This window comes from Enhydra lutris, unplaced genomic scaffold (assembly GCF_002288905.1).
Source record: "Enhydra lutris kenyoni isolate GAN:26980312 unplaced genomic scaffold, ASM228890v2 scaffoldscaffold21, whole genome shotgun sequence".
Taxonomy (NCBI): domain Eukaryota; kingdom Metazoa; phylum Chordata; class Mammalia; order Carnivora; family Mustelidae; genus Enhydra; species Enhydra lutris.
Window position 1 is genome coordinate 26,195,269 of NW_019154105.1, and position 12,701 is coordinate 26,207,969.

General features: G+C 34.7%; 1 protein-coding gene across 10 annotated transcripts in view; it reads right to left on the bottom strand.

The window, feature by feature from the left end:
* LOC111148927 (factor interacting with PAPOLA and CPSF1) overlaps positions 1-12,701 on the bottom strand; it is a 78,021-nt gene that overhangs the window by 16,480 nt on the left and 48,840 nt on the right. For 7 of the 10 annotated variants that reach the window (XM_022505734.1, XM_022505726.1, XM_022505730.1 and 4 more), the window contains 3 exons: positions 4,189-4,215; positions 2,096-2,150; positions 651-706 (listed from right to left, as the gene is read on the bottom strand). In XM_022505734.1, coding sequence (XP_022361442.1) covers positions 651-706; positions 2,096-2,150; positions 4,189-4,215 — 138 coding nt within the window. The remainder of the gene's footprint in view (positions 1-650; positions 707-2,095; positions 2,151-4,188; positions 4,216-12,701) is intronic. The other 3 variants (XM_022505735.1, XM_022505733.1, XM_022505725.1) reach the window with 1 other exon arrangement.

Below are 12,701 nucleotides of genomic sequence, written 5' to 3' on the forward strand. Positions count from 1 at the left end.
TCTGGAGTGGGAGACCCCTCCACTATGCTCCCATGACACCTTCTTCTGCCACCTGGCTATTCCTCACTGGTCTATAAATTTGGTAAGGGCAAACTTAGGTTTAGTTTACAGTATTCCTAAAACCTAGTACAATGCATAGCATTTTTTAAAATGAATGAATGATCAAGAGATCTAACCAGAAAGTAGTAACAGAAGCCCCTAGAATGGATTATGTTGTCAAGAGTGAACAGGAAAGAGGACCCGGCCAGATGATCTACAAACAAAACAAAACAAAACAAAACAAAACAAAACAAAACAGCGAGGGCAAAAGAGGAGGACAATGTTAGCTGGATGCCATGACTCAAGAAACAAAGAAGATTCTGAACAAAGACTAAGACAGTTTGCTGACAAATCTTAAATCCTTTTAGGAAAAGGCAAGGTAAAACTCTCCTTGCTGTACCAACATTTCTTAATTTTTAGAAGTACAGTTGATAAAAAAATAAAAAATTATTCTGTTAAGTAACCTGGAATGTAAGACCTAATTATTCCATTAGTATTTTTAATTGCTCCGTGAGTTAGTATTTTAAACGATGGAAATATGTTTTCATGGCTTTTAAAAATATTGAAGTACTGGTTCAAATTGAATCTGGGCAACTAAAAATAATACTTACCATTGCCATATGGAAAAGCACGTGCAGAACGACTATCATAACCAGAGGAATGTCCACTGTTGAAGAAAAATATATTTTTATGTGTTGTAAGTTCTAAATTTTAATAGTTCGGTACAAATGCAAAACATCAAGGCAGAATTATGACTTTTACTTAACCATCATATAATGATAAAACTTAATTGTGTAATTTTATTTTTTAATAAAAAAACAGGCTTTTAACCTCAAAACATATTAAACCTAATACCCACTTGTAAAGAAAAACATAGCTTGCTAGTACTATTTAATGTGAATAATCCAATCAATTCAGCTTGACTCCCAAGATAACAGAAACTTTGAGGCTAACAGAGTACTTGAGATTTCACCAAAATTTAGTCTTAAAAAATGATTTTAATAATTCAGAAATTCAGCCCCACTGACAGGATAAACAAATAATACTTTTTAACATTCTGATTGAGAAAAATATATATTTAACAAAGACCTAATAAAATTAAATCCTCACAATTAAGACTGTTCTGAGTTGTATCATTTCCTTTTTGAAAATTCTGCATGGTTTGATCCCACTGATATAATGTTCTCACAACTTTTCTATTAATATAATTTGGATCACTTTCTCAGAAATACATTATTTTCATAAAAGTTTACTTGTTACTTAAAAGGAAACAGTATTGGCTCCCACATTTTTTTTAGTGAATTCCATTTGCTAAGAATTGTGCTGATGTGTTATATTCACCAGCTGTTTTAATCTTCACAACTTTATTAACCCCATCTAGTAAAAGGAAACTGAGTCTCAAAGAGTAGTTATGAACCTTCTCTAGCAATACAAAGCTAGGGAATTCTGAAGCCAAAATTCGAGCCAAATCTGAGCCAAAGCCCTATACTGTTAAACACTATACTGCCATCTATGAAGTAAATACTCCTTAGTACAGCATTACAACTAATATAAACCAGAAATGCGGGGTATAAAAAAGAAGGCTACTGCCATGCAGAATGGATCCAAGCTTCCTTTGTGGAAGTTGAGTTACACAGAGCAGGGCCATAAGGAGTAAGGCACTTTTATTATGGTTCCTGATAATAACTGTCCTTCCTTAATCCTAAAACAGACATTATTATTCACGATTACCAGTCATCTGTTTGGGTATCCCTCAAAAATTACTATAGCCAAGTTTTTACCAATCTAGAGGTTTCTTTAATCAGGGTATCAAATCAAAGCAAGATATTTCAAAATACCCTCATTTGTTTTCTCTATCCTGTTTTGTTACCGAACTGTTAAGTTCAACATCTTATGGAGAAGTAACTACCATAGATCTAGACTCATGACTTAAAAGACAGGTACTACTTAATGTTTACAAAATTAAATCTTTGAAAATACTACCAAGATATGGATTTGACTTTTCTGGCAAAAGTCTACCAATGATAAAAGTTTTACCCTATTCGTACTGATTTACCTTTCTATTGTTGGTATAAGAGATGGAGGTGGAGCGCCTGGTGGAGGAGGAAAACCTGAAACATTCAATCATAAGATAAAAAAAAGTTAACAGAATGTACTTTTAATGTCAAGTGTAAAACAAAGTTGCTGCGTATCACTAAATTTCTCTGGGGACATAATGTGCTTCTCTATGTTATAATGGACAGAAAAAAATGGAGCTTAAACTTAATAATAGATTTTTTTGAGCAGTAAAACTTTAAATGAACAGTCTGGTCTAACACACAGAGCACAAACTGGGAGTCAGGACACCCGGTCTTATTTTCAGCACCACACACAGCCCATTTTGTGAGTATGAGAAAGTTAATCTCAATGCCTTACCTTATCCATATATAAAACGGTAGTAAGTATTGCCAACAGATATGTTATACTTGAAATACTTTTGAAGAAAAGCAAATAAAATAGCATTTACCTCTTTCAAAAAATATTTTGTGCTTTAGATGTGTAGAAATTTCCTTACGATATATAATTATAAATAAAATCTTACCAGTAAATATATAAATGCTTAAGGCTGAGAATATCCCTCATAAAATATGTTTTAAATAGCACAACCCTAAAGAACTATTTTACAAAGAAGGGCATATAATATAGTTTTCGTTAGTTTGGAGAAAATAATTTGCACCTTTATATCATGAAGTCTGTATTCTCAATAATTCATAATACCTAAATGAAAGAACACAGAATATGGCTAAAAGGGACCTTAACAGTTTATCTACTCTGCACTTTCAAATTCAGATAGGCAATAAAGCATCCCAAGAAAAGACTTTAAGATTCAACTTAAATAACTTAGGATACCAATTCCTTCCCAAGTTTTAACAACCCTCACTATTGGGAAATGAATTAAATTCTGGAATTTAGATGTCTCACACTACAATTCATAGGCTGTCCTGAATGAGAACCAGAAGTAATCCATTATCATATTCTCTATCGCCCTCTGCATACTTGAAAACACTTCCACTAGCCTCCTCCTTTAGTATTCTATGTAAAAATGAATCCCAGTTCTCTAAACCCTTCTCAAAGTCCATTTAAATCACTTTTTGGAACTGCTACAAGTTGTTTCAAATTCACCATGCTTATCTTCACTATACCCAATTTCAAGATCTGTAACTCCTCTATTAAGCATCTCAGAACTATGAAGTTATTAAGCAATGACCACAATCCTGTCTTAAACAGCTTTTCAACCACATTTCCTTTTAAACTAGACACACCAATGGTTCTTTTATGACTTGTCCTGATAAGCCTTTTTCAGCCACATTGATACACAATCAGCGACTCACTATTCCACAACTAAATATGTGTACTGTCCCATGCTACCTAAACTCCCCTATTTCTCTTTATCAAAGCCATTTTTGAATTCAGACAAACTCTTCCAAGCATGGTCACCTCTCCTTTTCTTTATATTCTTTGGCTCTGGATACTGAATTCAGTAACAAATACACTTGCTATCATATTTGCATCACACTTTAAAAACACTGAAAAAACAACACTGAAAAAGTGGGAAAAACCACCCTTGGTCACACATAAACTATTGATCACACCATTACAACAATCAACAATTTCACCACTCTAAGAACAACCATCTGACCAGTTGTCTATCTATCTAATTGTACGGTTCAGAATGTATTTTCTCACAATACTGAATTTTGCCAGCAGGGTAAAAAAAAAAAAAAAAAATCAGAAACCATGATAAGGTCATGATAAATGATCTTTCTCTTCTTCTGCAGTTGCTTTATCATATAAAAAAATTCACTGGTCTGAAAAAAACTTTTTCATAAAAGTCTTATTTTATATTCCATACTGTTTTCTTGAACAAATTGATAAGGTGAGAATTTTCTCAGAATCGCTGTTTCTACAGAAATGGGTAAGACAGGTATAAGAAAACTAAGTATCTTAATCAAAACTGGAATGAAGCAAAGGCAGAGCTGAAAATAGGACCTTGAAACCCCAATAGCCTATTCCATAGTCTAACCACATCGACACTGTCCCTCCTGTAACTCTAAGCTTGAAATTTCATGTTTATTAACAATGATGGAGAAAACATGAAAAAAGTTTTACCTGGAGGTGGTACAGTTATTGGAATACCTAAAAAACAAGTGATGAAATTTAATATAGTAATTGGATTTTATAACCTGTTATGTATTTATGCCATCACCAAAAAAAAAAAACAAAAAACAAAAACCTTTGAAAATAAAACCCCTCGCCTCATTTTCCTGGCTTATTCACTCAAAAGAAGCATTCTGTTTTCTTGCAGAGGACCAACAATTCCAGTATAACATCCGACTTCCTGATGAAAACCCAGTCTAACAACTTGGTAACAAGATTTCCCCTACTAGGTGTAATCACAAACAAAGTTAGACATCAGTTGAAAAAGCACACTTGTGCATTTTTAGTGCACAAATATCAAACTCCATGAAATTAACACTAAATCTGATAATCAACATCTGATCTTATTTAATATTTTAATAGAGAAATTATCAATGGGATCTTTATACTGAAGGTAATACAAGGTAATTCTGAAGATGATGACTTTCCACTTTAGTAACTAAATTTTGTGGGACATTCAAATGCTGATTTGGATCATTTTACTGTTGTTTGACAGGACTAGGGAAAGGCTATTATTTGCTCTGATTTGTGGGAGTAGAAGAGGGGGATATAGCCAATTCATATATATATATACACCCCCAGGGCACATTAAATGTGGACAATTTATCTATAGGAGTCAGTAAATACTAATATGAGTGACTCTCATTCATTTGCACACATTATAAACTTTAAGAAATATACTATGTATAAATAACATTCTCAATTTACATTGGTCAAATGTGCCCTTAAATCCTAATGTAAAAGTTATGCGACATACAAATTCTACTTTTTGTTTGAAGAAAAATGATATTTCTAAGTAGGAAAATAGAAAAAAAGTTTTTTTCATGAAAAATTTTATACCAGAACTTCAACGTAGAATGTTTTTACTGATCCTATCTTAAAAACTGCATCAAAATTAGTCCAAAAGAGGGGGAAAAAGTAAAATTCATTAATTAAATGCATGGGAAAAAGTAATGAAAACAATTACTTTTAAATGTTTTGTCAATGGAAACATCTGCTAATAATTTGGAATTTTTCTGTGCATGTTTTACCAGAATAAGAGGTTTATATAAAAAAAACTTAAGGCAGCCAGTGGCTTTAAAATGGAAAATGAAACACCTGATTTAACCACCCACCCATACAATAAAAAGATATGCTAAACTTACAATACCAACAATACTGAAAACGATATGTAAAAGACATGTAAAGCCATTATTTTTCAAAAATCGTTAGACCTCCAAATGTCTACTAACTCAATCTATACTTAATGGCAATTATCCTCCATCCTGAAGTTACCTTACTGCTTCCTAAATTACTGAGCTAAAAGAATCCAGCAAACAATACAAGCTACCAAGCACCCCAGACACCATACTAAATGGGAAAAGAAAGGCAGAGCATATTGAACTTTCTTAATATCTATACACTAATTTTCTTTGAAACAATATAAAGTCTTTTAGAGCACTGTTTAACTTCACTATGTGATCTAGTTTTTACATTAAAATACATTTTTGTTTGTTTTTTACATGTATAGTAGTCCCTTCTTAGTCATGCTTTCCACAGTTTCAGTTATCCGCAGTCAACCACATTCTGGAAGCAGGTGATCCTCTTTCTGATGTACTGCCAGAAGGTCAACAGTAGCCTAATGCTATGTATGTCACAGTGCCTATGCCATTCACCTCATTTCATCTCAGGACATAGGCATTTTATAAACTCATGTCATCATAAGAAAGGTGAGCACAGTACAACTGAGATATTTTCAGAGAGAGAAGGAGAGATCACATTCAAAAAACTTTTATTACAGTATATTGTTATAATTGTTCTATTTTATTATTATTGTTAATCCCTTACTGTGTCGAATTTATAAATTAAGTTTTATCATAGGTTATGTATGAATAGGAAAAAAACATAGCATATATAAGGTTCAATGCTATCTACCATTTCAGGTACTCACTGGGGGTCCTGGAACAAAGACCTTGCAGATAAAGGTGGGGAGGTGGGGAACTACAGTATAAGGTAACTGTATGAAATTCAGCAAACCACTCTATAATCCTAATAAACTACTTAAATGAACACATGAGCAACATATATCACTCTAACTAAAATTCACTACAGCTTACTAAAATGTGAATTCATGCAAAATAACTAAGAAATTACTAATCAGGCCTCTCAAAATTTAGTCTTCAAAAACTTCTGTCAAATTTTCAGAAAACAAAGATAAAAAGACTTATCATCAAATTATTAAATATGCCCTGAAGGTTGTTAAAATTACAGTCTGCTTTTAATTTTAATCTCACTACAACAGTATTATAGGACAGGTTTTTAAAAAATCAACTGGAAAGAATTCCCAAAAAGAAAATTCATGCTATATGTAAAGATGTCATTCTAGTCACTATCTACTCATCACAAAGTTAGCGTGAGAACTAAAAAAGGCCCTTCTTGTGAGGGCTGTATTTCATCTAAGATATTTCAGTACAAATCCTTATTAGTAAATGTTCACTGAACAAGAACCATGAAGTTGATGAAACACAATACAAATCAATTCTTTAGTATTATCAGATGTACTTTCAAAATGCAATACAAAAGTTTATTATGTGACACAGTGTTGGTTCAATGTAATTCTTATACAAAACTCACGATTTAGTATTTGACTTTTGTTAGCAAAAGAAAAACAACACAAGGAAAAAGAAAATTGGTCTCAAAAATTCCTGTCCTCACTCTCAACACTCCCACCTTTCTGAGCAACACACGTGCTGCCTAACCAACAGGCTGAAATTACACGAGGGAAGTACTGTGTTTCACGGTTTCCTTTATCTGTAAAATGAGTAGGACAAAAATGTTGATTTCCCTGGAAAGCTTTGCATAACAGTAATAAGAGTAAGATTTCTAGTACTGTAGGCCAAAGCTTTTGGAAAAGTAAGATTCAAGTTCTAACAGGACTGGATAGATTATTGGTTTTGAAACTTTAGTGACCATCAGAATCACCTGGAGTTGGTTAAAACATAGACTGCTGGGTCTGCTGAATTTCTGATTCAGTAGGTCTGGAATGGGGTCCGAGAATCTGCATTCCTAACAAGGAGATGCAGATGTTGCTGAGCAGCGACCATACTTTGAGAATCAATAAATCAGATCCTAAACCTCTCTACAGATTGCACTGCTTAACAGCTCAATATTCAATACACATAAATTCCATTTCAAATTTTCATGAAACGAACAAAGCATGTGACACCCTTAAGTAAAATAATTGAGCTATATGATAGCCTATGCTAACTATCTGGCATCTTCAGAAGAATCAGATTGACTTTTTCCAGTAATGCACACTCTTCAGTAGAAAGCATGTGGTGCTGGTGGTGGTGGTGGCGGCGGGGGGCGGGGGGCACCTGAAATTCTATTTGGGAACTAAAGGAACCGAAGCAAAGAAATAGAAAGGCAGCAGCGCTGTGATATTTTTGTTCTTGTTTTTGTTTTAAAGATTTTATTTGACAGACAGAGATTACAAGTAGACAGAGAGGCAGGAAGAGAGAAGAAGGGAAGCAGGCACCCTGCTGAGCAGAGAGCCCCATGCAGGGCTCGATCCCAGGACCCTGGGATCATGACCTGAGAGGAAGGCAGAGGCTTTAACCCACTGAGCCACCCAGGCACCCCATACTTTTTGAAAGGTATTTAACTATATTTTTAAAATTTAAACAACATTAATAGAGGCTCTGCAGTCAACAATAACAACAAATAAAAATTGTGTATGAACTCTTTCTCAATGCAGTCCATCATTGTTTTTCTAAGGCAGAAAAGAGTATATATGCTAGGGTAGCCTCTGATACGGCCTCTAATGATCCCTGATAGCAGACATTTATGTTTTTTCTTCCCCCCAAAGATTTTACTTATTTATTTGACAGGAAGACACATAGCGAGAGAGGGAACACAAACAGGGGGAGTGGGAGGGGGAAGCAGGCTTCCTGCCGAGCAGGGATCCTGATGTGGGGCTCGATCCCAGGACCCTGGGATCATGATCTGAGCAGAAGGCAGACGCTTAATGACTGAGCCATCCAGGTGCCCCCATTTATGCCTTTTTATACCTTTGGTATTTATACCCTCCCCGAATATGGGCTGGATATAATGACTTATTTCTAACAAACAAAATCCAGCAAAATGATGGGATGTCACTTCTGTGACTAGACTAAAGACAGTGACTTCTATTTTGTTGGAGTCCTCTACAGTTTTCTTGGCATGCATGCTTTCCTGAAGCAAGCTGCCATATAGGAGAGGAAGTGAATCCTGACTGTAACAAAGACGTCAGTAATCTTGAAAGAGTATTTCCTCAGTCAGGTCTTTGAGATGACCATCCCAAAGTCTGTGGCAGACTGAAGCAGAGGACCCAGCTAAGCCTTCCCCACATTCCTAACTCACGAAAACTGTTCAATAAATACATCTTGTTTTAAGTCACTACATTCTGGAGTGATTTGTTACTCCACAACAACTAACAAATATATAGAATAACTACCTATCATTTCTTTATTAAGTTCAAGTGAAAGAAAACATGGCCGAATTATGCAAATTATGCTTCCAATTTCTCACTGGTAACTTCTAAATTTCATCAGCGCTATTATGTCACAAATCAAAGCTTGCTCATTTTAATTCTAACTGATTTCTACTTCTAAATCAAGCCTGTAAGTAAATTCTGCACAAAGAAATTGAGTACATAAAGTCAAGGTTTATAAAAATCTTTAAGTATTACCTTCCACTACATGCTTTTCTGTGCATCAATCTTACACATACACACACACACACAGACAGTCTAACATCTGCCCTTTAAAAATAACAGCCTATTTTGAGATTACTGAGAATACTGATAGGCTACTGGGTTTTGTTTTTTTTTTATATATATTAAAAAAAAAAGAGAGAAGATAAGTACAGTTCTTAAAAATCTCAAGGAATTCAGGACACCTGGGTGATTCAGTTGGTTAAGCAGCTGCCTTTTGCTCAGGTCGGAATCCCAGGGGTCCCAGGATCAAGTCCTACATCGGTCTCCTTGCTCAGCGGGGAGCCTGCTTCTCCCCTTGCTTGTACACACGCTCACTCTCTCTCTCTCCCCCTCTCTGTGACAAACACATAAGTAAAACCTTAGAAAAATTTTTTTCAAGGAATTCTTTTTTAAAGGTACTTCTGGAAAATATATTTTTGGCAAAAAGCAACAGTTAATAAGCAGATTTGCTGAGTAAGACCAAAAATCTTATAGGACTATAAAAATTAGCTTAATAAATATTATATTCAAAGTAACTTCTCAAAATTGTACTTTCTCAAGGGTGCGGATAATATTCATCCAGAATAGGCCAAACTTCTGCGAAAGCAGCAGTTCTTAAAGTGTCACCTGGAGATTCCAGGCAGTCTCTAAGATCCTTTTAAGGAATCTGCAAGGTTAAAACTACTTTCATAAAAATACTAAGATGTTATTTGCTATTTTCATGCTCATTCTCTTACAAGTGTCCAATAAAGTCTTCTAGAGGCTACATGACATGTAAAATCACAAAAGATTTTAATGCAGGAACAAAATGGGAGAATCCATTTTTTTTTTGCTATTAAGCCACACAGTTATATATAAAAAAAAAGTTTGCAAAAGTGTAAAACAAGACCACTCTTTACACTAAATGTTAATGCTGATACGTAATGGGTTTATTATGAGTATTTTTTACATAACATTTTAACCTCACAGTTTTCTAATACAAAAAATATATGTATTATGCATAAATAAAAGCTCTTTGGGAGACTGTAGTAATTTTTTTTTAGTGTATAAAGTGCTCTCTGACCAAAAAGTTTAAGAGCCACTGTGCTGGAACTAGACTGCTAACAGAAAACTAATCCACAATGTAGGCTTTAGAGGAAATGCAAAAGACTACAGATGTGAGCTGCCTTTCTCCCAAACCCCATGTGCGTCACTGCTATAACCCTAAATCATCAAGATATTTAAGGAATGAACACAATTTTTAAGTTCATATAACTCAAAGTACTACATGACTAGTGAGACACTAATGTACTTGGTAAAAGTTTTTAGGAATGAATTTAGGAATTCCTTCTAAAATGCAGAATTGCACCCATTTTAAGCTCTAGATAAACAGCTAAACCCTATATCCACCTTTAAAAGCAGGGATCATTGTTCTCTGTGGTCTGCACTAATTGGACTATAGTATCTCAGTAAGGCAAAGAGCCTTCCTCAACTTAACGGAATCCTGAGCTAGATTTTAACTGTTCTGAAGACTTACGGAACCATAGCCATATGAGCCTTGATTTTTATTAGTATAACGAGAAATGAGCTAAAATAAATCTAGTCTTCTCTCTTTCAATAAACTCTATTATAAAAAATGAAGATAAATAGGATGACACTATAAAGGAAATTAACATTTGAAAATCTAAAGGAAAGGTTTATATTTAGTTTGTACATAGTTTAAAAAAAATAGTTTACAAACATTACTTTAAAAAACAATTAAGATAAGCCAGACACAGGACAAATACTATAATGATTTCACTTACACGAAGTACCTACAATCGGCAAATTCACAGAGAAAGAAAGAATAGAGGCCACGGGAGCTGGGGGATGGGGTAAAGGTTACTGTTTAATAAGTACAATTTCATTATGGATAATGAAAAAGTTTTAGGTATACATCATAGTGATGGTTATACAACTTTGTCAATGTATTTAATGTCAATGAACTGGAGACTTACTGATGGTTAGAATAATTAAGTATTATGTATATTTTTACCACATAAAAAAATACCATAAAATCAACTGCACTATAACATGAATCTTTTTTTTTTTTTAAGATTTTATTTATTTATTTGACAGAGATCACAAGTAGGCAGAGAGGCAGGCGGGGGGCGGCGGGGGGAGTAGGCTTCCCGCTGAGCAGAGAGCCCGATGTGGGGCTCGATCCCAGGACCTTGTGATCATGACCTGAGCTGAAGACAGAGGCTTTAACCCACTGAGCCATCCAGGCGCCCCTAACATGAATCTTTTAATTTTACAATTCTTCTTCCAATAAACAAGTATATCACAACTGGTTTATTCAGTAAACAGACTTAACACAAATCAGGCAAACAGCAAAATCTCAGCTAACTGGATAAAAAAAAAAAAAAAATCTGGTTCCTGCTCTTTACAAGCTCCATATACTTCTCTACCCAGAAATACAGATGCATGCACTTCAATATGAGGGTAAAAGTTAAAAGGAAAAAAACAAACAACTTTTAACAGACACGTTATTGGGGGTGAATATACACATGATGCCATGATCCAATTCAAAACAGTTAACAAAACAGGCTTTTGGACAAAACTGCCTGCTAGTTCTGCTATTTTCTAGCTACTGCTTAAACTCGTTTGAGTCCTGGTTTCTATTCTGTAAAATCAGAATAAAATCTATTTCAGTTGTTGTCAAGGATTATACTGCATTAATACATGAAAGGTGCTCAGAACAGTACCTTCAATAATAAATAAGCATTCAATAAATATTAGCTGCTATTAGCTACTACAAGTGACCCTTGAACAACAGGCTTTGAACTGCACAGATCCACTTATATGTGGATTTTTTTTTTTAAGATTTTTAAATTTATTCATTTGAGAGAGAGAGAGAAAGAAAGAGGCAGAGGGAAAGGGAGAGGCAGACTCCCCGCTGAGCCAGAAGCCTGACATGGGGCTCCATCCCAAGACCTGGAGATCATGACCTGAGCTGAAGGCAGATGCTTAACCATCTGAGCCACCCAGGCACCCCATATGTTGATTTTTTTATAGTATAGACCTATAAATGCATTTTTTCTTCTTTGTGATATTAACATTTTCTTTACTCTGCCTACCTTTATTATAAGAATACAGGCTATAATACACATAACATAAAAAATGTGTGTTAACTAACTGTTTGTTATTAGTAAAGCTTCCAGTCAACAATGGGCTATCAGTAATGTAGATTTTTGACCAGGGTTGGTGGCCCAAGGGTCAATTAAATTTCTACTATTACTCTACTATTACACTGAAAGCATGAAGCCCCAAATAGGGGTGTAATAGATCATTTCTGTATTTGTCTTATCATATACAGGCCTATAGCCTTGAAAGCATATGCATTTGAAACACATTTTTTTTTTAAATCAGTTAATGTTCTTTTTTTTTTTTTTTTAAGATTTTTATTTATTTATTTGAGAGACAGTGAGAGGGAGCATGAGCGAGGAGAAGGTCAGAGGGAGAAGCAGACTCCCCATGGAGCTGGGAGCCCGGTGCGGGACTCGATCCTGGGACTCCGGGATCATGACCTGAGCCAAAGGCAGTCGTCCAACCAACTGAGCCACCCAGGCGTCCCTGAAACATATTTTAATGTTTAAATTCTCAAAGGATTTTTTTTCCTTTTTGCACTTAGTGTTTCTCAAGAAAGCAAAAGAAAACCCAAGATTTCTCTAAGAAAAATGGAGCACTTTTTAAGGCAAACTTATAAAAAAACTCCTCAACCACAGCTTTC